We start from the raw sequence: 26,833 nt of genomic DNA, 5'->3' as shown, positions 1-26,833 counted from the left end.
GATGAAATATGCTAATTTTTTGAGATAGGAATTTTGGGTTTTCATGAGCTGTATGCCAAAATCATCAGTATTAAAACAATAAAAGACCTGAAATATTTCAGTTGGTGTGCAATGAATCTAAAATATATGAAAGTTTCATTTTTATCATTACATTATGGAAAATAATGAACTTTATCACAATATGCTAATTTTTTGAGAAGGACCTGTACATGGTATATGTTCAATTGTTCAGACATTCAGAAAGATGTCAGCACGTTAACCTAATTTATTTTAACAAATGGAGACAAATAGCCTAAATCACTATCAATTTTACACTATCATAGTATAGGCTAAATTGTTTTTTTTTTAAAACAACCTGCTGGTGAACCGAGTAGGCATGGAGAGGCCAGCACTACAGAGACAGGTAGAGAGGATAAAAATTAACTAAAAAAACTATTTTATGTAACAAGTTGCACACAGGACAGATGTGATGGATAGATTCTAAATGATACCCAGATATTCAGAATGCTGAAAATGCATTAAAATCAGCCCAAATGAAATAGGTAAACAGGAACTCTTGGAGGCCTTCATGTTAATGTACACAGAGAAGGAAATTCTAATGTCTATAGACAATGACACCGTTTTTAATAAAGTTGCAGAAACCAGTGCACTGCTTAGGAGGCTAAATATGTGTGTAGTGAAACTACTTAAGAGTTTAGTGTAAATCTAACAATAGAGCACCTCTCTGTTGGGTTGACAAATGCAATTTTAATTTCAAATGATTTTTATTTCAACTTATTGCTCCTGTACAAATGTAAATACGTTTACATCTTTATCACATTTTTTTACCTTTTAAATATTTATCTGATTTAAATTTGAATTAAACATGTTTAAGTGAAGTGTTTTCTGTTAACTTACCAACATATACCTGAACTAAAACCCAATAAAAAGGCATTGTAAGAGCTAGCTGTTGTTTAATTTATTCAAATTCCTCCTCCATGGAAAAAGTGGGCCGGGTTTGGGCATGAAACTTCCGGGCTGAAAAAGTGGCCCACTCCGACCCTGTTATCACCTAAATACACATCCAAAATAGCTCCCCATTTCAAGAGGAAAAGTATTGTTTAGACTTACATTTTCAGCATTTAGCAGACGCTTTTATCCAAAGCGACTTACACAATGAGCAATTGAGGGTTAAGGGCCTTGCTCAGGGACCCAACAGTGGCAACTTGGTGGTGGCGGGGTTACTAGTCCAGTACCTTAACCACTGAGCTATCACTGGCCCTAGATAATAGGAACACGTTGTGTGTTATCAGTTTTAATGCTTTAAAAGTATGAAAAAACAGGCTCCGGTACAAAATTGCATGAGTGCGTTTGTATTTTCAGTGATTGAAGACAATTTTAAAAATAATCGCATAAAGGACGAAGGAGCGCAAAGAAGCACAAAGACGCATGAAAACGCAGGACGCACGCAAGCGCACAAAAGTCCACGAAAGCGCACGAAGACGCACTTACCAACACTGCTTCTCTCTCAGCACAATCCCACCCCCTACAGTCAAATAATGTCATTACATCATTCAATCACTAAAAAGAACAGCCTACTTTTATTAGCCCTATGACCAAACTGTGTTACTGGAATCAACAATTAGCATAAATGCATACGAAGGATTACCAAGGTATACGCAGAAGAACAAAAACGCACGAACACGCACGAAGACGCACGAAAGCGCTCAAAGACACGGGGGCGCAAAATACTCACCAAGACACCAACATGCACCACAGTGAATCCGACAGACTTGCAGCACGCTATTTTTGTTTGAATTTTGTCATTTCAATATTCAGACTGTCTTTGTCGGGCTGTGAACGATGCAGAGAGGACGCTGCTTTAGCCAAAAATGGGCTGTTTTGACCCACACACAAAAGTGTGTCCGAAATAGTAGCTGACTGAACTCGCTGTATCCGGCTGCACACTGATCAAATTTTGGCACAAGCGTTACATTAAAAAGTTTAAAATGGAATATTTTAAACACCCTATGAAGTAAGGGTGTCAGTCTACATTTTCTTGAGTTTGATGTAAACAGATTTACATTTACATGTAAATGCAATCAACAAAGAATCACAATTTAAGGCATTTGCTCTGCTTAAGTGTCATTTATTCAGTCCTTTTCTTTTTCATATTCAATTTAAGTTACATATACTGTACTGTATTCCACACATTTTATGCTTTCTAGCAAACCGATCAACAACTTACTCATTAGGGCCAGTGATAGCTCAGTGGTTAAGGTACTGGACTAGTAAACAGAAGGTTGCCGGTTCAAGCCCCGCCACCACCAAGTTGCCACTGTTGGGTCCCTGAGCAAGGCCCTTAACCCTCAATTGCTCATTGTGTAAGTCGCTTTGGATAAAAGCGTCTGCTAAATGCTGAAAATGTAAATTAGGGGGGGCCAAGCTGGTTGTCACAGGGGCACTGGCCCCCCACACACACCCCACCCACCCCCAGTACCGCTGCTGGTTTGCTGCTGTAATAATGATTTACCACTATATAACATACAGTGGGGGGTAATACACTGAGACGGTAGGTTAAATCACTGTACCTGTAATAAACAAGATATAAAAAGATGATAATCTCTGTTCTCCCCTAATAGGGCAAGCAGTAGCCTAATGTTTAAGCTAGTAACCAGAAGGTCGCTGGTTCAAGCCCCACCACTGTCAGGTTGCTGCTGTTGGGCCCTTGAGCAAGGCCCTTAACTGTATACTGTAACTGTAATGTAAGTCGCTTTGGAAAATGTAAATGTAAAATGTAATACATTTACCAGAGGTCTTTATCAGAAGCGACTACAGTTGTGACATCATACAGTTTATAATGCAACTTGCTGGTAGCGCAGTCACGTGATCAGGATGCGACGCCGCGCGCAGAAGCTTTGAAAGCGCGCGCGAACACTGTCAATACTCCAGAAAGCGCGCGCAAGCGGGGAGCTTCCAACCGTGAGTCCTTTTCACATTTACATTTAAACATTACACAGATTAATATACTAATAACAAATTATATTTACATATAGGGGGAAATTTGTTTTTTCATCGCATATAGAAAGATTATATAGGCTCATGTGTAGGTTTCATGTCAAATTCCTTGTTATATTTGTTTATTTATTTATTTAAATTCAGCAACTACAGATTGTTTATTAGCATTAGCATAAGTTTTGTCTTAACTAATTCTGACGTAGAAAATTAAAAAAAAAAACATAAAATTTTACCAGGAGTGTCCACACTTTTGCCTAAACTGTATTCTTCCTCTGATATTGAACAAAGCAAATCCGAAAGTAAAAGTTTATTTATTTATTTATTAGGATTTTAACGTCATGTTTTACACTGGTTACATTAATGACAGAAACTGTAGTTACTCATTACACAAGATTCATCAGTTCACAAGTTTAATGTCAAACACAGTGATAGACAATTTTTGTATTGTGTTTGTACAAGTTCACCTCACTTGCATGTCTTTGGACTGTGGGAGGAAACCGGAGCTCCCGGAAGAAAACCCACGCAGACACGGAGAGAACATGCAAACTTCACACAGAAAGGACCAGGACCGCCCCACCTGGGGATCGAACCTTGGACAAAAGTGGAAGTTGAAGCAAACAAACCTTTAGTTGAGAGATTATGTTGCTCAATTCGAAAAACAACATTTAGTCGAAAGATAATTAACATTCACATGAGATGCAATATATGCAAGGTTTACAACTGTAATAAAGCAAAATGTGCAAAGTCTGGACACACAGGCAAAATGCATATTTTCAATACATTTCACTTTTTTAACAACATTTTATTTCATTAGAATATTAATCAATAACATCTTCAATGTGTTTTTGACACATCACACTATTTGTGATGCAATGTGTATGTATTTTAGTGAACATGTAGTTAGTTATAGTTCGTGATATGTGTCCAGACTTTAGGGACACCCTGTATATCACAATTATTAGTTTATTAGGAACACAGATCTCAAGCCTTTCCTGAATTAACAGATTTTCTAGTTGATGGAAACAGATGCTGACATGATTGCATCTCATAATTCTTAAAGGTTTGTCATGCAAGTTCACATATGCCAAAATGTGCTCCATCAAATATAGATCAGGTGACTGGGAAGGTCATTCAAGTACTCAGAACCCATTGTCATGCTCATAGAATCTGATGACTTGTGCTTTTTGACTTAGTATTATCATGCTTAAAGTAACACAAGGCTGACCCCACCACCTGCATAACTACAGAAACTGAAATTCATCAGAACAGACAACATTTTTCCAAGCTAACAATGTTGTACTGGTGTTAGTATTGTGCAGCTGAATGTCTGGGATTTTAAAATACTGTGTACACTCACTGCTTACTATGCAGTTAAAGAGGGGTTTTTTTATACACGTGTGTTTTTTTCTCCTCTGGCCATTTATTCTTGGAAAGTGTTTGATTACAGGATTATGTTGGCTTTGTAATTTTGATGGCACACTATTCCTCTTTCACTGACAGTGAAGTGTTTTAAAATCCTAACAACATTGCTGTAACTAATACCAGTCCAACACACACTACCATGTTATTGTTACTGCAGTGCTGAGAATCCTTTTCAACCCAGATAATATCTTGTCAGTTGGGGTCCTATATAGACCTCTCCATTAATAGATAAAATTGATGTACTGCATCATGTTTAAGCTGCATTTTTACATGTGAATACATTTACACTCCAATCTAGACTGACAGTCTTGTTTTAGGTCCTCCCATATATTAATATGTATTAGCTACAAAAGGCTTATGGGGAAGTGACGTCTTTCTCTCCATTTTTGGCACATGTGTTTCTTGCCACAAATGTTCTAACAGAGCACTGTCTAAACTGAACTTATCAAAGGTAAGCTACTGTTTCAGGCAGCAGGAACTACGGACATTATACTATTCTTATTAATATTTAGATTTTAACAGTAGTTATTTCCTTAGGTGGTTTTAACTGGGTGGACTGTTTTTTATTAAGGTTCACTTTGCCGTATTTGCATCTTTTTTTTTTTTGCTTAACACAGTTAAAAGTTCCTGTAGAGCATTGTTTACTGTAGTAATAGGTTTTATATATTTGTTTATGTATAGGAAATACAGTTAGATATTATGGCAACTGTAAAGACCATGAAATTATAAATATAGCAATTATATGTATTTATTATAATGGTATTTATTTACTATTAATTTAGTCATTGATGGTAAAAAATTAAACATTTAGTCTTTGACCAAAGTGGTGTAGTCTGTGTTGAATGTTACCACAGTTGCTTTTTTCTTTTTATTAAGTCACTAAAGCCGTATTAAGAAAAATCATGTTCCGTATAGTAGTCACTGCATGAATGGGTAACACGTTACAGGAAGTCACAGGAAGTAGCAAAAAAGGTCACACAACAGCATGTTTCATAGCATTTTGCAACATTGATGTTTAGCATGTTACATTTAGGTGAGCTGCCAGTGCCATGTAAGGAATCACCCACACTTTAACAATTTAGAGATAAAGGCATGATTTAGTACTAATGATTTAAATGTATTTTTGTGTAAGGTTTTCTTTGTTCTCTTTAGGTACAAGTAAAAATGAAACGTGCATCAGATGACAGGTAAGTAGATTGCTTCATAAATGACAATTATTATCATTTTATTATGAGTATAGCAAAAGATCTTAACTGGTAGGCCACCCTTACCATTGTGTATTCCTGTGTTTAACAGCTGGCCGCATACAATTTTTGGTTAAGGGCATCTTTTGGCTTCTTCCAAATGTAAGGCTGTCCAGATATCGGAAATCCAGTCAAACCAGAAACGAGCTCCGCCTAAAATTAAATATAGAATTGAAATTTATTTCCACTGAGAAGTTTATTGAGGACATGCATAAAGTGCTAACCCAACTTCTCCAAGACCTAGACTGAATGTGTCTGAACAAAAAAAAAGCCAAGTAAGAAACCATCTAATTGATGCCTAAACAAGGACTCCTACTGTCTGGTGGAAACATACAGGGAGAATAGTGTTGTACACGTTGCTCCAGTAAGAATTTTGGGCTAATGCTCTACAACAAACCATTCACCTGCCCACCCTTATCCATTCAACCATTCATCTCCAACCAACCTTAATATATATTAAAATTGGAAATCATCAGTTTGCCTGTCTTGCTGGATTAAAGGGGTTTCTTTTTTACTGTGGTCCAACTTAAATTCAACTTTTTATTTCTTTAAAGTCACAAGAAATATGAAACTAATCAGATCTGCTCTTCTCCAACAGAGGCCTTGTGGCCTTCATCCTTTTCATTCTGGGAATGGGAACACTTCTTCCATGGAATTTCTTTATTACTGCTTTTGGCGTAAGAGAACCCAGGACACTTCATCTGAAAAAGCATAACAGCATTTACTGTTTAGAAAGCAACTGTGCAAACTCTACCTCACTTTCTTCTTTTACAGTATTTTAATGACCGGCTAAATACAACAACATCGAGCAACATTTCGATATCTGACCAGGAGGATCCGTACATGTTTAACAACATGTGTGTGCTGATTTCTCAGCTACCTTTGCTGTTGTTTACACTTCTGAACTCCTTTCTATACCAGCAGTGAGTATGCAATGACATTTGTCTTAAGTTTTAGATTCCAGACAGAAAAAGTCAAAATAGGCTACATTTACACTTAATAATTTAATGCTCTGTTCCAAATGTCAAAAAATTTCATTTAGTTTCTATGTTGTTCATGTTCTAAATTATGCTTACCAGAACAGCTTAAACTTTCCTTTCCAAACCATAACTGCCGAATTAGTAAGTTACCACACCAAACCCAAACATTTAAAAAAAATGGTCACTAATAGCCAGCAAGGAGGGGTTACACAGTGAGAACAGTGCCAGTGGACACTTACCGCCAGGCTGCTGTGAAACATGTGAACTGGAGCCTCTTTATTTTTGTTTTGCAGTATTCCAGAAAGGATGAGGATAGCTGGCAGCATGGTGTTAATATTACTGCTCTTCATCCTCACTGCCACTTTGGTGAAAGTGAAAATGGAACAGTACACTTTCTACTCCATTACCATGATGACCATCTGGTTTATCAACAGTATGTCTATCCACTGTTATCCACTCTAATAAATAACAACACTAACACAATAAGAGGAAAGTTCTCTGGAAGGTAAAGTGCAATACAGGCCTGAATCTGCAAAACATGACTGTGAAGAATGTTTGCATTTCCTTTTGTGGATATACCTACAGTATTTTACCTTAGCACTCTGGCTTCTTGGATTTCATTTGAACATTCAAGCAATTTGGGTTTTTCGCATAAGCTTGGCAAAGAGACCACTGTTCCATGTGCTTTTAATGAATGAAGTCAAGCTAGCCCTGGGAAACAAGAAACTGCCTACTGGAGCAAATCCTAATCACCAACAAGTAACTAAAAGCTGATGCCACAACGTTAAATGATAGAACTTTTTACATCACTAACTTCATAATAAAAGTTACAATAGATACACTTTTGATCCCACAGATTTTATTATAATGACAAGCACCTAAGTCCTACTATGTATACAATATTCCAACAAAAACAAGAATACCCTAATTTAAATACTCACATCACCCTCTGTTGTTCCACAGTGCCACTAGTGGTAAAATTGCACATCTGATACCTTTAAGATGAACAGTTGAATGTTTGTCTTAAAGGCAGATGCTGTTTATGTGGACAGTGTTTCAGTGGTATTCTTGTTTGTATTTGTTACTTTCTGGTGTTGCAATGGTTCTAATTCTTTTTTAGTGTTTGGGGCAGTGTTGCAGGGCAGTCTGTTTGGTCTGGTTGTCAAGTTCCCTCCCAAGTATAGCTCTTTGTTTATGAGTGGCCAAGCCATGGCTGGAATCTTCTCTGCTATTGCCATGTTGATCTCGATAATCTGTGAGTACCTGCAAGCTTACCTTGTACTATAATAATGTAAATTTCACTCTAAATAAAACTGTATTTAAATAACATTTGCATGTTAAATTGTTTAAATTCTTTCTCTAGTTAAAACAGACAATGAGAGTGCCGCTTTAGGCTACTTTGTTACTCCATGTGCTGCCACACTCCTCACACTGTGCTGTTACCTACTGCTGCCCCACCTGGTATGTGTTTTTGTTAAAGCATTATAACTATTATTATACTAACTATACAGTGATTTTTCAACAACAGGAGAATGTGTTTTATTTCTTATACATTTCAGAAATTTGCAAGCATTTATTTAGAAGACAGGACTACAAACAAAGTAGAGACCAAGCAAGAGTTTTCAAAGGGAAAAGGTACATTTTAAACGTCACAGTGTGTTTACATGCTCAAAATTACAAGCTGATGATAAAAGTAAGATTTGAGCATGTCTACACAGACTGAGATATTCTAATAAGAAAAATATGAGTTGATGTAAGCAAGTCAAGTTGCGTATTATCAACTTACAAATGTGCAGCACAGTGGTTCAGCTGGTAGAGCAGGTCTTAAGAATAGCAACATAGTTCATAAGAATCTGATTTGAATTTTTACTCACTGAGAAGTTTTGCATGTTTTTCCATTGTACTCCAAAGATAGGCAGAATGTGATTTGGCTTATTATTATTACTGAGTTCAACAATATTTCAAACAGACCCATTTTTCAGCTGCTTACCACTGGGATGATTTGGAGCTTTGACTGCTTAGCATGTGTGCCTGACCCCACAAGTGTTCTTTTGACTGAATAGGCATAGATTCCCACAGACACACTCCAAAAATCTCCCAAAAAGCATTTTCAAATAGTATAGGTTGTCATTGCCTAACACAGAAGGTGGTGGTGCCACCATATTAATGCACATGATTTTGAAATAGGGTGTCCAACAAGCTCATTTTTAGGTGTCCGGATACTTTTGACCATATTGGGTAGGTATATTACATTAAACCCAAGGATATCTGCAGGCAGTCTGTTAACGCTTATTGGGGTGGCATTAATTTGTTAATTCCAAATATGTGAGAGAACGGCAACATTTCCTAATTACTTTGTATTGCAGTGGAGACTGTGACCTTGGTGAAGGTGAAGCTCAATGACCCTTCCTTTGATCCAAACTGCAATGGTCAATGCATGTTAAACACTGACGATGGAGCCTGTAAGAACGTGGATGTGGAAAAGACACAAGAGAAGAAGTCACCAGTGTTTGCGGTTTTTAAAAAGGTCAATTTATAATTACAATTACAAAACCACCTCCTTGTTTCTACACACACTGTCCATTTTATCAGCTCCACTTACCATAAAGAAGCACTTTGTAGTTCTACAATTACTGACTGTAGTCCATCTGTTTTTCTGCATGCTTCGTTAGCCCCCTCTTATGCTGTTCTTCAAATGGTCAGGACCGCCACAGAGCAGGTATTATTTAGGTGGTGGATCATTCTCAGCACTGCAGTGACACTGACATGGTGGTGGTGTGTTAGTGTGTGTTGTGCTGGTATGAGTGGATCAAACACAGCAGCACTGCTGGAGTTTTTAAATACTGTGTCCACTCACCTCTACCTAGTTGGTCCACCTTGTAGATGTAAAGTCAGAGACGATCGCTCATCTATTGCTGCTGTTTGAGTTGGTCATCTTCTAGACCTTCATCAGTGGTCACAGGACGCTGCCCACGGGGCGCTGTTGGCTGGATATTTCTGGTTGGTGGACTATTCTCAGTCCAGCAGTGACAGTGAGGTGTTAAAAACTGCATCAGCGCTGCTGTGTCTGATCCACTCATACCAGCACAACACACACTAACACACCACCACCATGTCAGTGTCACTGCAGTGCTGAGAATGATCCACCACCTAAATAATACCTGCTCTGTGGTGGTCCTGTGGGGGTCCTGACCATTGAAGAACAGCATGAAAGGGGGCTAACAAAGCATGTTGAGAAACAGATGGACTACAGTCAGTAATTGTAGAACTACAAAGTGTCTTGGGATTTTTATCATTTATTTTATTCTGTGACTGAATGATTGGAGCACACACTTCATTGTCAAAAAATTATGTTTATTGTTGGTTTTCCAAAAAATGCTGGATCAAATATACATACAGCATCTTGGTGGTCTATAAAGTTCTGTAATGTTATTTTGTACTTTGTGACTAGGCCTCCTGTTTCCTCATTAGGTTATTTTTTCTTGAGCGACAGTTTCTAAGCCCATGACAATGTAAAGCTTGTTATCTAGCAGCTTCTTACTGATGAGAGATCTGGGTTTTTTAATGGTTCTTTAATTTCATCAGACAATTTGGATAAATTTTCTCTCAGTATAGGGTGATGGCTTGGGTTTTCTATCTGCCCGTGTAAATTCTAAAAGGAGGCCATCAGACTAGCCATATTTATTTGAGCACAGATAAGTAACCCGCTGTTGACAGTCAAGATCACTCGAATTCAGTGCCACAAAGTTAAATTACATTGAAAAAAAACTTTATACATTAAAAACTGATGAACCACAATGCTGTATGTATATTTTGACCCTACTACAAACTCATGAAGGAACATACATTTTTAAATTAGTATGCAATCTAATTATTCAGTCACAGAAAATAACACTTACAAAATCATTTATATTCCAAAGCTGCTATAACAATCACACTTATAAGTGTACGTGCACAATCCGTACTCATTTTGTCCTCCTTTTTTTTAAGATTTGGGTGATGGCCTTCTGTGTGACGTGTGTTTTCATGGTCACATTGTCAGTTTTTCCAGCAGTCACTGTGCTGGTGAAACCTGGCGAGCTGTTTACAGGAACATGGGGTGAGTCTCTGCTTTCCAAAGCACACTTTTTTTAAATTAAAAAAAACAAACTGCTAAGGGGGCCCAAATTAAATTTCTCTTTTGATCTCTGGTTCAGCTGACATTTTTACTGCCCTCTGCTGTTTCCTGGTCTTTAATGTGATGGACTGGGTTGGACGAAGTGTCACCTCAGTTGTTCAATGGGTAAGACTTTGGGATTTTTTTCTTAATAAGGAATATAAAACTGTTTGTTTATTTATTTATTCAAATGATTTTAATCTGAACGATGATCAGAACACCACACTGACTGTCTGGACACAGCCTTAGTTTGAGCACAGTATGATCAACTAAACATATTTTTGCTTCTATTGATATATTACAATTTTAAAACTCAATCTCTGTCCTTGCAGCCCTCAAAGGAGAGCTGCTTTTTCTCTGTTTTTGTGATGGCTCGTGTGATCTTCATCCCTGCCCTTATGATGTGCAACATTCCGAATGGCAAACTCCCAACACTATTTAGGCATGAATTTGCTTTTATAGCTGTCATGTCTATATTTGCCATGACAAATGGGTATTTTGGCAGTCTTTCCATATCCTATGCATCACAGTAAGTAACATGAATCATTTTATCCAGTGTTCCATTTCAAATCTGTTACAGAACATATTGCCTTGATACTTTTGAGACCGCTACTAACAATGTTTGACTGGCTGGCAGGTGTACAGTCATTCTTCATAACATGCTAGTTAAAAAGCACAGGTAGATTCAGTCAAAAGTTTATTGACTAAAACCAGCGGACTCATTACAATGTACTACTACAAAAAGCAGCAGTATTAAACCCTTTTTATGGTTTCTAATTAAAAAACAATATATGGCAAAATTTTCAATCCAGATCAATATTATTTTGTTTGAAGAGCATGCATTTGGGGGTAAAAAGGGAGGAAGGGGGATTTGTACTGGAGAACCAATAGAACGACAGCCAGTTAGACAGAAAACCATGTAAACATATGAAATACAAAAGCAGGGGTTGTGAGGAAATGAATTTGATTCTTACCTTCACTGGCTGCAGAATCCACACTACCTGCTGCCCTGGATAACAATCATTTTACAGATACAGTTATTAAGGCAGTACAGTGAAATAGCAGATTTGGTTTTTAAAGTCATGGGTTGGAGCCTCACTTTTCATCACTGTTTAAGTTTCTTATGTTCAATCCATGTCTGCTGTAACAGAGCGGGTCGTGTTCGATACTGAAAGAATTTAAGAATGCCTGACCAAAGTAGAAAAAATGTTGTGGTCAAAATCCTCTAACAAAAAAAAGGATGTTTTATGCATTCAAATGATTTAAATCATAAATGTCGGAACTATTACGCATTATAAGCATTTTAAGTCTGACTGCATGTTTAACTCTTCACGTCTTCATTTTAGTTAGCATGTTTATTTAGCTGAACTGCTGAACTGACTCTGTTAAACTGTTTATTCTACGAATGATTTTCTGGTTATGTTTCAAACCCCATACTGCATTCTACATTGTGTGTGACTACACCATTAGTAGTATGCAGTTTGGACACTGTTGTTACTTTAAGGATCAGAAAGCACAGATAATACAATTCAAATTAATTTCTCCAGACTTTTTGTGAGACATCTCTCCTTGTGAGACAATGCTGAACTAACATAAATAAATACCCTTATACAACCTAATAATCTGTGTGTTTTATTTCTCCCCAGGTTGGTAAGGTCCAAAGATGCAGAGACAGCAGGGGCTTTGATGACTTTCTTCCTGGCTTTGGGGCTGTCCCTTGGAGCAGCACTCTCCTTTGTTTTAAAAAACTGATATTGTTTTATAGGTTGAACCTATAGGGACTACTAATAAATCAGGAGGGTATTTCTAGTTAGGGGTATCAGACTTAGTTCCTGGAAAGCTGCAGTTCTAGGGGGAAAAAAAAATCCTTTAGTGGATACCAGTGAAAAAAACCAAACTGTTAATAGGAACCGAATTTGACATGACAACATATTTTGTTCATTAAACACTGAGCAGCACAGTAATACTTAAAGCACTTAATGTGATGGGCAGCTAGCACTTAAAAATGGTAAATAAAAAGTGAATCAATACTATAAATGTATTATTTTGTTGATTTGATTCACTGATGTCTAAACTGATCATGTTGTAAATCTGAAGCAGGGTTTTTCAGGTCCAGCGTCATGCAGACATGCATGAATCTTACTTCCCTTCTTAAAACAAACTTGATACATCTTAGTCTAAGTATCAAGCCCTGTGTGTTGAATTATATATACATTTGTGTGTGTCTATTTCTAGTGTTAAAGGATATACTGGTATATACTGTACATGTGTAAATTGATCCTAATACTTGTTTACTAAGACAGGTTTGAGTATTGACAGTCCTTTCACTCAGGTGAAAGTACATTAATAACTGGAGTGTTTCTAGTAACAGTATTGGATTTGAATTTTTATATAGTTCAAACGAATTTAATATTTAATGAATATAAAGATGTATTTAAGTGTATTTTATATTGTATTTTATTTAAAATGTTTTGTTTTATGTACATTTTTATGTTTTCTACGTTTGGTATTTTAGGTATTTTATTTTTGGTATTTTACACATTTTGTAAAACACAATAAAAAGAATATGATGTTTATTCTCTTGAATCTTTATTTAACTGATGAAAGTATAAATTTAATGTTCGCACTGATCAACTTTGTTGTAGTTTATGAACACATTTAGAATTTAATTCTAAACTGAATTATTGATTTAACAATGAGTGTTTATGACATACATAGTCAAAGCTTCCCTGTGGATTGTGTATCAGAATACATAGATCTTTGGGGGTGTCCTAACTTTTTTCTCACAATAAATTTCCATTTTTGTTCATTACATTTTACAATTTGTTTAAAAGTAATTTTTAACATTTTTTTAGTTATAAGCTCCATCTCTCAATACTGTTTAAATAAAGCTCAAATGTCCATATGTTTTAATATGTTCAAAAAGACAAAGGTTCTCATGGGGTGTCCTAACTTTTTCACATGACTGTATACTTACTTTGGGCATCAGGTTTCGCCTCTCACCCACTGTGAGTCAGAACTTTTGAGTGACATCAGGATACTGATGAGAACTTAGCACTCTAAGTGGACATGAAGTGGTGTCATTCACCTTTCCCTTCATTCATCAGTCTGTCAGAAGTGTGATTAGTGTTGAAATGTTCTCATGATTGATACTTCCAGTAATCTGGCTCTATTTTGACTCTGTTAACTGAGTCACTTCAATAGACTCAGCAGTGTGTTTGGGTCTGCAGCAAAATCCTTTTAGGGGCCTTTTCAGCTTTCAAACACCATTTCAAACGTCAATTATTTAATAAACTTAGAAGAGATTATAGACAATACAAATAAATTGATCTAATAGCTTCATTTAACTTTTTTAAGTGTGGCATTGCTTTTGGAATTGGGGGTTACACAATTTTGTCATCTTCAACTGATAACTTTCAAATTCTTTTTTTTAACCTGAATTCTATTAAAAACTGTACAATACAATATTTAACGTTTTAACAATACATTTGTTATCCTTACCATATAGTTCCAGTTAATTTACATATATATATATATAGTTCCAGTTAATTTACATATACAGTGTATCACAAAAGTGAGTACACCCCTCACATTTCTGCAAATATTTCATTATATCTTTTCATGGGACAACACTATAGACATGAAACTTGGATATAACTTAGAGTAGTCAGTGTTCAGCTTGTATAGCAGTGTAGATTTACTGTCTTCTGAAAATAACTCAACACACAGCCATTAATGTCTAAATAGCTGGCAACATAAGTGAGTACACCCCACAGTGAACATGTCCAAATTGTGCCCAAATGTGTCGTTGTCCCTCCCTGGTGTCATGTGTCAAGGTCCCAGGTGTAAATGGGGAGCAGGGCTGTTAAATTTGGTGTTTTGGGTACAATTCTCTCATACTAGCCACTGGATATTCAACATGGCACCTCATGGCAAAGAACTCTCTGAGGATGTGAGAAATAGAATTGTTGCTCTCCACAAAGATGGCCTGGGCTATAAGAAGATTGCTAACACCCTGAAACTGAGCTACAGCATGGTGGCCAAGGTCATACAGCGGTTTTCCAGGACAGGTTCCACTCGGAACAGGCTTCGCCAGGGTCGACCAAAGAAGTTGAGTCCACGTGTTCGGCGTCATATCCAGAGGTTGGCTTTAAAAAATAGACACATGAGTGCTGCCAGCATTGCTGCAGAGGTTGAAGACGTGGGAGGTCAGCCTGTCAGTGCTCAGACCATACGCCGCACACTGCATCAACTCGGTCTGCATGGTCGTCATCCCAGAAGGAAGCTGACGCACAAGAAAGCCAGCAAACAGTTTGCTGAAAACAAGCAGTCCAAGAACATGGATTACTGGAATGCCCTGTGGTCTGACGAGACCAAGATAAACTTGTTTGGCTCAGATGGTGTCCAGCATGTGTGGCGGCGCCCTGGTGAGAAGTACCAAGACAACTGTATCTTGCCTACAGTCAAGCATGGTGGTGGTAGCATCATGGTCTTGGGCTGCATGAGTGTTGCTGGCACTGGGGAGCTGCAGTTCATTGAGGGAAACATGAATTTCAACATGTACTGTGACATTCTGAAACCGAGCATGATCCCCTCCTTTCGAAAACTGGGCCTCATGGCAGTTTTCCAACAGGATAACGACCCCAAACACAACCTCCAAGATGACAACTGCCTTGCTGAGGAAGCTGAAGGTAAAGGTGATGGACTAAACCCAATTGAGCACCTGTGGTGCATCCTCAAGTGGAAGGTGGAGGAGTTCAAGGTGTCTAACATCCACCAGCTCCGTGATGTCATCATGGAGGAGTGGAAGAGGATTCCAGTAGCAACCTGTGCAGCTCTGGTGAATTCCATGCCCAGGAGGGTTAAGGCAGTGCTGGATAATAATGGTGGTCACACAAAATATTGACACTTTGGGCACAATTTGGACATGTTCACTGTGGGGTGTACTCACTTATGTTGCCAGCCATTTAGACATTAATGGCTGTGTGTTGAGTTATTTTCAGAAGACAGTAAATCTACACTGCTATACAAGTTGTACACTGACTACTCTAAGTTATATCCAAGTTTCATGTCTATAGTGTTGTCCCATGAAAATATATAATGAAATATTTGCAGAAATGTGAGGGGTGTACTCACTTTTGTGATACACTGTGTATATACAGGGGTTGGACAAAATAACTGAAACACCTGTCATTTTAGTGTGGTAGGTTTCATGGCTAAATTGGACCAGTCTGGTGGCCAATCTTCATTAATTGCACATTGCACCAGTAAGAGCAGAGTGTGAAGGTTCAATTAGCAGGGTAAGAGCACAGTTTTGCTCAAAATATTGCAATGCACACAACATTATGGGTGACATACCAGAGTTTAAAAGAGGACAAATTGTTGGTGCACGTCTTGCTGGCGCATCTGTGACCAAGACAGCAAGTCTTTGTGATGTATCAAGAGCCACGGTATCCAGGGTAATGTCAGCATACCACCAAGAAGGACAAACCACATCCAACAGGATTAACTGTGGACGCAAGAGGAAGCTGTCTGAAAGGGATGTTCGGGTGCTAACCCGGATTGTATCCAAAAAACATAAAACCACGGCTGCCCAGATCACGGCAGAATTAAATGTGCACCTCAACTCTCCTGTTTCCACCAGAACTGTCCGTCGGGAGCTCCACAGGGTCAATATACACGGCCGGGCTGCTATAGCCAAACCTTTGGTCACTCGTGCCAATGCCAAACGTCGGTTTCAATGGTGCAAGGAGCGCAAATCTTGGGCTGTGGACAATGTGAAACATGTATTGTTCTCTGATGAGTCCACCTTTACTGTTTTCCCCACATCCGGGAGAGTTACGGTGTGGAGAAGCCCCAAAGAAGCGTGCCACCCAGACTGTTGCATGCCCAGAGTGAAGCATGGGGGTGGATCAGTGATGGTTTGGGCTGCCATATCATGGCATTCCCTTGGCCCAATACTTGTGCTAGATGGGCGCGTCACTGCCAAGGACTACCGAACCATTCTGGAGGACCATGTGCATCCAATGGCGGTGCCGTGTATCAGGATGACAATGCACCAATACACACAGCAAGACTGGTGAAAGATTGGTTTGATGAACATTAAAGTGAAGTTGAACATCTCCCATGGCCTGCACAGTCACCAGATCTAAATATTATTGAGCCACTTTGGGGTGTTTTGGAGAAGCGAGTCAGGAAACGTTTTCCTCCACCAGCATCACGTAGTGACCTGGCCACTATCCTGCAAGAAGAATGGCTTAAAATCCCTCTGACCACTGTGCAGGACTTGTATATGTCATTTCCAAGACGAATTGACGCTGTATTGGCCGCAAAAGGAGGCCCTACACCATACTAATAAATTATTGTGGTCTAAAACCAGGTGTTTCAGTTATTTTGTCCAACCCCTGTATATATATGCTAGGCATGTTCACCACTGTTACATTACCTTTCCTTCTGTAAACATTTTGAAATTGAGGACACCACTGGTTTTAGTGTATTTTTATTTTATTCTTACCTGATAACACTTCAGCTGCTCAACAGCATGGCGTCTTTGTGGCGTATTTCACGTCATAATGTGCTGCACATTTCTAACTGAACACAGGTCTGGACTGCAGACAGGCCAGTCCACCACATGTACTATCTTACTACAAAGCCTTCCTGATGTAACATGCAGAATGTGGCTTTTCATCGTGTTGCTTACTGAGGTGGTGGAGTCACTACAAAAGACATGTAGATAGCAGCTCATGTTCCAAAATGGGCTTGTACCCCTCAGCATTAAAGATGCCTTTACAAACAGGCCTTCCAGTTAATTTACATATGCCACTGACACTTAAACATCTACTGTATATACCATGGCAGATGCTGGCATATAAAATTTGTGTTGGTAAGAACCAGAACAGATTTTTTGTTTAGCTCAGAGGACACTAACATCAATGATTTTCAAAAACTATTTACAAAGTGGACTTCTCAACCCACATCACACATTTCCACTTTCCATTTATTTTATATGAGCTTAAGCCCAAAAAAATATCTGGACATTTTTCATATTATGTGTTTGATAAGTGTTTGATGCATTTCTGAGTTAACAGTATAGAGGGTTGTCCATTTTAAATGCAGTGCCAACTGGGAGATTAAAGGTAGACATTCTATGTTAGTATTTGATCTTGATTTCTTTAGATTCTAATGATATAGACTATAATGATATAGACTATAAATAAATGGGCAGTAATGGTTACCATTTTCTTCACAAAATAGCAGAAAGTCATTGTGGTCTGATGTGAAAAAGAAACTTTTTGGCTTTAATTCCAACATGTAGCAGCAACTCTATAGCAGATTAAATTAGCCAAGTAACACCTTCGCTAACTTTACAGTAGTGGTGGATTCATGTAACATGGATGTGTTTCAGCAGCAGGGCCTGGCACCCTTTAGCAAAATATTGGAAAATGGCACACAGTACATTGATTGTTCTGCAAGACAATTGTTAAATAAATTAACTAAAACAAAGTGTCTAAGTGGCCCATGAAATTCAAAGCAAGAACTAAAAATTGCAGAACGTAACAGTACTGAGGAGTACGAGTATGACGTGTTGGCTTTTTGAATTATTTTTACCTTTTTGAATTATTTTTACCTTTTTCTTTGCAATCTAGTTGTATGAATTGAAGATTTGAACTGAAGACTAAGATCGCAGCAGTGGCTGGTTAGACCAGGTTAGACCAATGCGCCATCTAAGCACCCATATCTATAAATCTCTAACACTTAGTTTTTACATCTAAGAAGATACAATTTACTTTTTAGTTTTTGTCAGTGTGATACAAATCCTAGTTTTTAATGTAAGTTTTAAATAAAAACTTCACTTCCAAGAGGCACAGACATTTAAAAGGTTTTTAACCTTAATGCTAGATTTAAAAAAGTGGATAAATGTCTTTTTTTTTGTATATGCAATAATTATTTTTTTTAATTTATAGACAGACACACAATGCACCAATGACATACTTATAAACATATTTATTTTTTACAAGATTATAGAAAGCCTACAAGAAAGAAAAATTACATTTTTGCCAGGACAGTAACAGCAATAGTAAATAAAGCCTGGTAAAACTGGTAACGTTTTATTTCACTAGGGATGTCCCAATCCAAAAATGAACTCAGGATGGTGGTGAGCCTGAGACTACCCAAAAAACACTGAGAAGAAGGCAGACATGTAAACTGCCAATTTTCATTAGTGTAACTTCTGCATGTTTATAGAAAGTGGGGGGAAAAGGTGGAGTACCCTGTACAGCCCAAAGGCAAAGAGAGGTTTAAAACCTAGTGTGCCACAGTTTTGCCCCAGTGTCTAAGGATATTCTATACATTCTTTTGACTTTTATATTGTAAGCACATCTATTTTCCAAAGCATGCCAGCAAAATTTCATTACAGTTACCGTGAGGGTGTCGGTATCAGTACATTATCAGCATCAGATTGGGACATCCCTGAGTTTAATTAATTTCCCTGAAGTATTACATTCTGATTTAAATCAATTGTGAGAAATGTATCACCTGTTTAATCTACACTGATTATCAAATAAAAGCCTGTACACAAAGTAAGTAAATGAGATGGCATACTACCTTAAATACATACACAGTAAAATCATAAATGTCCAAATGTAAATCCACAGATGTTCATAGTCTCAACCTAGAGACTGAGCTGGATTATTTAGTAATGAAGAGTATAAAAACTTAAAAATAATGTGAAACTGGAGACCCTCTGAAGTTTCTAAACCCCTAATATTTGTTCCAGGACCCGAGATCCTTCAGGTTGAAGATGAGAAAAGTCTTAAAAGGTAAAAGTGAGAGACAGGAGGAGTTTTGGGGTCTGAAAACAGAAACAGGTTTGTGTGGGTGGGACACCAGTGCACTGGTTACTCACCTACCAGGCAGCAACCCCACCTCCTGCCTTTTGGGTTGCACGGCATTCTTACAGCTGTGCTGTCTTCTTAACCGTTCTAAGAACAGGAGGAAAACCTCAGTTCTGAGCACTTGTGCATCTCGTCTTACTGAAAACGTTTTTTTTTTAAATGCCAGAGAACAAGGAAACAATTTTTTCCAATCTGAAAATGTTCCAGTTTTCATTAAAAAGATTTGTTCATCGTCAGGCAACACTTTTGTAATTTGTGCCCTTCGTATCAGCTTAAACTTTAATGAATATAACAAAGCAAAGAAGGACAAAAAAACATAAGACAACCAAACCAAGATCGTGTGGGGTACTTGATCTTCTGATGTATTTGATCCTAAGCAGTGACACTGTTACTCGTGTGTGTTAGCTTTATATTCTTCCACCTCAAAAAACTAAACTGAGCGTTTCCAGTTACAGGATGGCTGAGGGGAAATGTGTGGTCAAGGTGCAAACGTGATCAGGGCCTGTGGGCTTTACCTTTGTGAGTGGATCCACACCACTGTGGGACTTTAATTGTCTTCCCCCCGTCATGTGCAACTTGGCGTCCTGAGGCCTGGGAGCCATTTTAGCTGTAGTTAGCGAAAAGGGAAAATGTGGCTGGAAGAGCAGTACGAGTTACCAGTCATGCACTATTTGTATTAAAAATGTACAGACATTTAGCGATAATGTATGAAGTCAGATGTGCAGAGCCATGGTGCACTGCAAGAAGCTACACTATCAATGCCCTCATTAATTAAACAGCTCTAGATTAAAGTATCTGGCTCTTTCATCTGTAAAATTTGGGCCTGGATACACTCAGCAAGCATGCGTTTGCAGTCATATAAAATATGCAAGCATATCAAATATGCGAGCATTTGAAAATCTGCTGAAAACTGATTTCTCAGAGATCTCAGTGATTTGTTGGTCAGAAAAGAAAAAACACTTTAAATTGACAATATATAGACGGCAATTGTCTGTAGTAATTAAAAAACAGTAGCAAAAACTAAAGCATAACTCTTACAACAGCCAAGATTTAGGCTGATCAATCCACAAACTAATCAAAACCAACAGGAACTAATGTTTTACATGGTTTATATATTAATTTAAAACTAAGTATAAAAAACCTTAGAGCTCATATAGAGCACAGGAGATGCACTGCCCTAAAGCTGTAGGACAGTCAACACCTCATTCTGCAATGTTTCCAATCACAGTCACAAAAAACCAAATGCTCTAATGATCAAGTAATCTCAGGTCATTTGTTGTGCTTAACAAAATGCTTAGTGTATTCAGGCCTTTAGGGGTCGAATTAGATTGTGCTGTGTGTGCATGTCTGTGTTTGTGCGAGTACCCCACCATCTCTCAGCGTTGGAATGAAAGACTGAAGACAGTCTGAGTTGCATTCTAAAGGAAAGAGGACATAACATTGTTAAACATTTGTTCCCTCTACCGTGTGTTCATTTCAACACTAAAGGACTGCTACACAATTTCCATAACATCTGTCACTGAAAGCATCCAATAGTGACCACTGAACTCGTTAGCCACTTCTTGAATGCCTCATATCAGTTGTCATGAAAGCCATGTGTAGACTCCTTACACTAGTCTTCAAGATAAATGTGTAGAAATAATAAATAAAACCTACTTGTTAGGGAATCTCTAAATGAGAGGATCTGTTTCTAGTTTAGAATTCAGCTGGTTTTAGATCAGGTGTAGTTTAATGTTTAATTAAAGTTGCCTTAATCGTTAGTCAGCTGAAATCTTACATCTTGGAACAAAAGTACATCAGATTTATATTCACTGCATTTTATTCTTCAACTCAAATCACCTTCAGGCCTAATGCAATAGACCTTACATATAAACAAGAAAAGTCTGCCAAATATGTCTAAAATATGAGAAAAAGCTGGAAAAGGAAAATTGCAACAGACTGGAGGGGGACAACACTTTGCTGCCTTGGATAAAAGGACAACATGTCATCCGAAAGATTAATCATCTGCTGGAACCCACTGTTATCCTGTCCATGTAAGAGAGCAATACAATGCTAGGAATGGCAGTCCAGCTACTCATGCACAAACTGCAAGCTGTACAATAACAGAAAAACAATTGAAGTATGACCTTATACTATTTATGAATGAAGACTACTGAGTTCAGTTTCACAATCTAGCCTCACGCCAACAAGTGAGATTTTAAATCAAGAGTTTAGAGGCTATGGATGTGTCTACAGGGCTATGAAAAAACTCAAGTTCCGATGGTGGGCAAATGTTTCTGCCCAAAGCCAAATTCCACCCATTTGTAAAAGGCTTGACATGTGATGTTTTTGGTGGCTGTGTGGCTTTGTTGAGAATCAAAGTGTTTTCTAGCATACTGAGACACACACACACACACACACACACATTCAACCATCATTCACACTGGTCCTCTTTGCATTCCAAATGACTCACACTAAGAGATGAACAAATCAGTGGCCCAAGTGCCTGGAACGAGATTTGTGCCAGAGCTACAAATTAGGTACAAATGTACCTGCCCACAAGCCAACATTTCCTAGAATGCTGTTGATCATGTATACGTTTAATGATTGTTTTCTTTTTAATATCAGTTGTGAAAAAGCCAGGAAGACTGGCAGACTGTTTAAATGAGTTTTTTGTCTTACTAAAAAACAATATTAATTCAAGCTGCCATATTGAGGCATCACAAATCACATATTGGTAATGCATTCATTTAAGACCCTACCTGCATGATGCGCAAGGACTGCTAGAATAAAGCCTGGAATAAACTGTATTTCCACAGATATTTTAAGCAGCTTAGCTTACTGGGTTGCACATGCTAAATAATCTGATCACTGAACTTAAATTCAGGGGGACAAGGATTTTCTTGGAAATTAGATTGTCAATTCTCAACCATTTAGCTAATTAGATAATAAGAACTTTTAGATTAAAATATATTAATTGCCCCTTTAAACATCTAATATGTATTTTTAGACCATCAAACTGTTTACATATATAGTAGAACAGCTAATGAATTTGATCTGTCCATCCCTAAAATGACTCAGTGCAGCAATGATTTATGTAGGTTCCTCAAAAATGTAGTAACAACACTATAAATGTCAGAGGGATACTGTATTGAGCCAAATCTATGGCTGTTATTTTTAAATCAATGTGCATTACAAAAACAAAGAGAAATCTAAGCCTTCTGTCATGTCAACCCACGTGTTTAATCAGAAGTTAAATGTTTTACAGCTTTCTGGAAATGTTTCCAATGACAAATCTGCAAGGCACAAATACAGAATAGCACAGATACTAGATTGGGCAAACTGGAAAAGCTTAATTAAAATATTTGGAAAACCTAATCCTGATCAAACTAAGATGCATGTTAATCTGACTCAGTATAACACTGGAGGTCCAGAGAAAATCCAAATGAAACAATAACACAAGTCCAATGCATAAATCAAAAGTAAATATTTCATATATCCCCTTCCCCCTTACTCTCCTTGCTTTTCCAATGTAGGACCAAATCTGCCACACACTCACACACACAAGCACGCGTAAGGTGGGGGATTCTATTGGTAATTGGACTCTGGCATGTATTGGTAAGAGTAGTCTGGATTGCTGAGGTGGGGCTCCTTGTGTGGTGGAGGTGGCTCATACGCTCTTGGAGGAGGTGCGGCGGGTCCTGGTGCAGCCATGTGATTGGCATCCATCGGTCCTGGAGGTGGCATGGGCATCGTCTGCATTTGGGGATGTGGGGGTGGAGGTGGTGGAGGATAGTAGTACTGGTACTGCTGGTACTGTTGATACTGGTGGTACTGCTGGTATTGTTGGTACTGCTGGACATATTCTGCATAGCACCTAGTATAGAAACAAACAAATACAGTCATTCTTTTAAAACTTTAATTTCAATGCATTTTACACTGTTAGTCTCACAGGGCTGACAATGTATGTGCAAGAGAAATGGTGACAAACTAGAGTTGTTCCACATGTAAACAATTTTTTTAATTTAACTTAAATAGTTTTTACAAAACTTATAAGAAAAGACCAAGCAAAACGAAATTTGGTTATTCTCCTTCCCAATTCCTTATGTATAATATATTTATGAACTAACTACTGGGTACTTACTTTGCAATAGGGTCTCCATCTTTAAGAGAGGGCAGTTCAGGTCCACCAGGAGGTGTGGGAAGCAGGGCACGCCGTTTGGGTTTCACCCCAGAGATGGGCTGTGGAACAGGGTCAGGGAGCAGCGCAGAGCGTCTCACTGGGCTCCGATCTCTGTCTGATTTAGTAATGGCTTGCTGCTCTGCCAACACTTGCTGGCCCTGTGCAATAAATCGAGCCCGGGCAGCTTCAAACATGGCTTGTGGGTCAGCCTCTGCTCCTCCATGGGTCCCATAGGCTGGTCCATTGTATAGGGATGAGCTGGCACCATAGGCTGGGTTAGTTGCCTCAGTGCCTGAAGGTGCCTCTCCTGCAGCTGGGTAGCCTGAACCATCTGCTGCCTGGTTAGAATAGACTTGATCAGCCACAGAGCCATAGACTTGACTTGCCAGGGCACCATAGACTGCTGCACTTCCAGTGGCCTCGGTCAGGTCCTTTAAGGCTGCATATGTAGGATCAGATTTATTAGCACTGAAAATGGAATTGTGTATGCTCTGTTGTACTTGTATAGGCAAGCCAGCAGCAGCAGCGGCTGCAGCTGCAAGCACCGCTGCCCGGCTCTGGTGGTTCTCCATAGGTGGCCTGCTGGGGCACTCTCCTGCAAAATGTCCCAGAGTCCCACAACAAGCACAGGGCACAACGTTTGGGTTTTCCACAGATGTTGTTTGACTTGAGTACTCTTTATGCTCCATGCATAAAAGAGAAACCTGGTAAGAAAGAGGGCTCGTCTGCAACACAAAAAAAAGCAAATATACTTCATTAGAAGAACTGCAGAGTGAAATTTAGCAAGTAATACAAGCAGTGCAAAGTCCTCACAGATTGTTTGATCGTGTTAAAGTGTCTTTCTCAAAATGATTTAAAGTTTGTGACGACAAAGCCATAAACAGCAGCTGTTTCTTGTTTTAGTGACAAAGCCTTAGCATAAAATGGCTTTAACCTGTACACCAGGGGAAGAAGATATTTAAGGGGAATAAGCTATTTTAAGTCATTTAAATTGCATCTATTTGCCCATGACCTTAAAAAATAGGAGTTCATGTTCAGTAATGATTTGAATAACAGTGTATCGTAAGTGGTATTAATATAACTTTTATCCATATGAGCAAGACAAATAAAATAAATCTTTAAATAGTTTGGACATAAGCTTTGTGCTCATTCCCCCTACAGGGAGGTACTAATTAATAAAAAAGGAAGTAATGATTAGACAACAATGGGACACTAAGCATGCAAAATAACACTAAGTTGAGTCAGACTGGTTGTTTCTTTTTAAGCATTTATTTATAGCTTGTGTTCTGCACAGACCTTTGCCATTACATCAGTTTTTTTAGACTTGTAAACTAGCTGGTTGTGATACAACCATATACATACGTGATATGAAAAGTGAATTAATATTTTCCTGTGGGTCAGTTTTCTCAATGTATCTTTACATAAAATTTTCACTGCAAAAACACAATGATTTGTTTTTTAAGTGCCTGTTTACAAAAGGACAACATTTCTTGTGTAAATGACAACCAGTCAGGGCGTGATAGGACATTCTCATTAAACACATAGTAGAAATGTGTCCCATTAAGGAAGAGGAAGTAACATCATCGCAGGATTAAAATTGGTTTATATTACTTTCTATACACACAAGTAAAACCTCGAACTTTATATTAATTATATTATAAACGAGTAAAGCAAATACAATTACACACTGTGCATCTTTGTTTTATAGCACTTATTGTAAGGTACTGGTTGTGATTAGTGCAAGTAGATACTGTGAGTAGTACAAAACAGCACTAGAGTTTAAATTTAATTTGTTGTTGTTAGTATATCAATGTTTCATAAAGCAAGTGTTATCGGGTCAGTTTAAAATCCAACTATTTAGGCTTAGAATGCAGTTAAGCTATGTAGGTTGCTATAGAGTTCATTATTTAGCTCCTCTTGTATCACAATGACGCGTAGATGCACTGAAATGTAAAATAAACTCACAACCTAGAGATATTAGCACTATTAGCTTAATAGATAAATAACTAACTTAGTTCGGTGATGTCCCGGCCAATTACACGAACTAAACTATATACAGACAGATTCCAAAAAAAGAGTTGTTAGCTATGTTAGCGAATTCCATAGTCAAGCTAACAGCTAAACACAACAAGCCGCGAACTGCTAGCAACCATTAGCTAGCAACATGTAGTAACACGAACAAGAAAAACGCACTAAAACAAGCTGAACTAACCAGAAATTACATCTATTTCTCTATAATAATACTAACATAAGTCAACAAAAATGAAGCACAGTCAAAAGTCAAGTTGTAAGACCAAATAACATCAAAAGTACCACAGAACATACTAGAAAGAAGCAGCCATCTTACCTAACGCAACGCGGAACGCTTCATGATTCTCTCTCCGTCTGAATGTTGCTGCTCCTCATACAGTCCGACCATGAAACAGTACAGAAACAAAGTTCCGGCTAAAGGTTAATGGTTTATACTTCAAACATCACTATGTAGTATTATTTGTATAATGGTACTTTTTGCTTGTTTTTCTGTTTAGCAAAAATAAAATAAAAAATAAACACAAGACCGGTGCAGCTTTTTAATTACACAGAAAGCAAACGTGTACAATTCAACTCCTATATGAATTTGTCATTCATACTGATTATCTCGCACATATTGAAATTGCATATACAGGCCTGCTTATAGACAGACACATTACATTTTTAAAAACACGATTTAAAGCAAGTAGGTCAATTTTTGGCCAGTTTACAGCATACACACACTTTGGCAAAAAGAAAAGCAATACAAGGCCAACATAAAGTTGCTGATCCAAGCTGATTAAAATACTCTTTGATAGTATTTGTTATAAAACAAAGGAAATAAATGTTTATTAGTAGCCAGTTAAAAAAGACCAGCAGAAATGCTTTTTAAACACAGTAAATCCTAAGCATACGGTGGCTCGGTGGGTACCACTGTCACCTCACAGCAAGAAGGTCCTGGGTTTGAT

General features: G+C 38.0%; 2 protein-coding genes and 2 long non-coding RNA genes across 4 annotated transcripts; 1 reads left to right on the top strand and 3 right to left on the bottom strand.

The window, feature by feature from the left end:
* Positions 1 to 2,939: 2,939 nt before the first annotated feature.
* slc29a2 (solute carrier family 29 member 2) lies at positions 2,940 to 13,375 on the top strand. The gene is made up of 13 exons (XM_063011501.1): positions 2,940 to 2,961; positions 5,572 to 5,606; positions 6,262 to 6,340; positions 6,438 to 6,586; positions 6,937 to 7,076; positions 7,764 to 7,898; positions 8,007 to 8,104; positions 8,203 to 8,278; positions 9,010 to 9,170; positions 10,634 to 10,742; positions 10,840 to 10,925; positions 11,132 to 11,328; positions 12,446 to 13,375. Exons 2-13 carry the CDS (start codon positions 5,584 to 5,586, stop codon positions 12,549 to 12,551), a joined length of 1,359 nt encoding a protein of 452 aa, XP_062867571.1. The 5' UTR covers positions 2,940 to 2,961; positions 5,572 to 5,583; the 3' UTR covers positions 12,552 to 13,375.
* Positions 3,298 to 9,071, bottom strand: LOC134330388 (uncharacterized). Its single transcript, XR_010015001.1, has 3 exons — positions 8,998 to 9,071; positions 5,691 to 5,816; positions 3,298 to 3,587 (listed from the first exon to the last, which is right to left on the bottom strand). It is a non-coding gene; the product is annotated as an uncharacterized LOC134330388 (long non-coding RNA).
* A 5,413-nt stretch (positions 13,376 to 18,788) lies between the features above and the next one.
* Positions 18,789 to 21,367, bottom strand: LOC134330445 (uncharacterized). Its single transcript, XR_010015005.1, has 2 exons — positions 20,209 to 21,367; positions 18,789 to 19,780 (listed from the first exon to the last, which is right to left on the bottom strand). It is a non-coding gene; the product is annotated as an uncharacterized LOC134330445 (long non-coding RNA).
* A 127-nt stretch (positions 21,368 to 21,494) lies between these two features.
* On the bottom strand, positions 21,495 to 26,259 carry rbm14a (RNA binding motif protein 14a). Its single transcript, XM_063011585.1, has 3 exons — positions 26,203 to 26,259; positions 23,817 to 24,580; positions 21,495 to 23,549 (listed from the first exon to the last, which is right to left on the bottom strand). Exons 2-3 carry the CDS (start codon positions 24,542 to 24,544, stop codon positions 23,261 to 23,263), a joined length of 1,017 nt encoding a protein of 338 aa, XP_062867655.1. The 5' UTR covers positions 24,545 to 24,580; positions 26,203 to 26,259; the 3' UTR covers positions 21,495 to 23,260.
* Positions 26,260 to 26,833: the final 574 nt, after the last annotated feature.

This window comes from Trichomycterus rosablanca, chromosome 16 (assembly GCF_030014385.1).
Source record: "Trichomycterus rosablanca isolate fTriRos1 chromosome 16, fTriRos1.hap1, whole genome shotgun sequence".
NCBI lineage: Eukaryota > Metazoa > Chordata > Actinopteri > Siluriformes > Trichomycteridae > Trichomycterus > Trichomycterus rosablanca.
Note: the sequence above shows the minus strand (reverse complement) of the source record. Positions and strands in the feature narration are given on the sequence as shown.

Excerpts from the sequence above, each read along its gene's own strand:
- rbm14a (XM_063011585.1), bottom strand. The coding sequence starts at position 24,544 with ATGGAGCATAAAGAGTACTCAAGTCAAACAACATCTGTGGAAAACCCA. Across the intron at positions 23,550-23,816 it reads GATGGAGACCCTATTGCAAA|GTGCTATGCAGAATATGTCC; the intron begins GTAAGTACCCAG and ends TTTCTATACTAG.
- slc29a2 (XM_063011501.1), top strand. The coding sequence starts at position 5,584 with ATGAAACGTGCATCAGATGACAG. Across the intron at positions 6,341-6,437 it reads TCTTTATTACTGCTTTTGGC|TATTTTAATGACCGGCTAAA; the intron begins GTAAGAGAACCC and ends CTTCTTTTACAG. Across the intron at positions 7,077-7,763 it reads GACCATCTGGTTTATCAACA|TGTTTGGGGCAGTGTTGCAG; the intron begins GTATGTCTATCC and ends ATTCTTTTTTAG.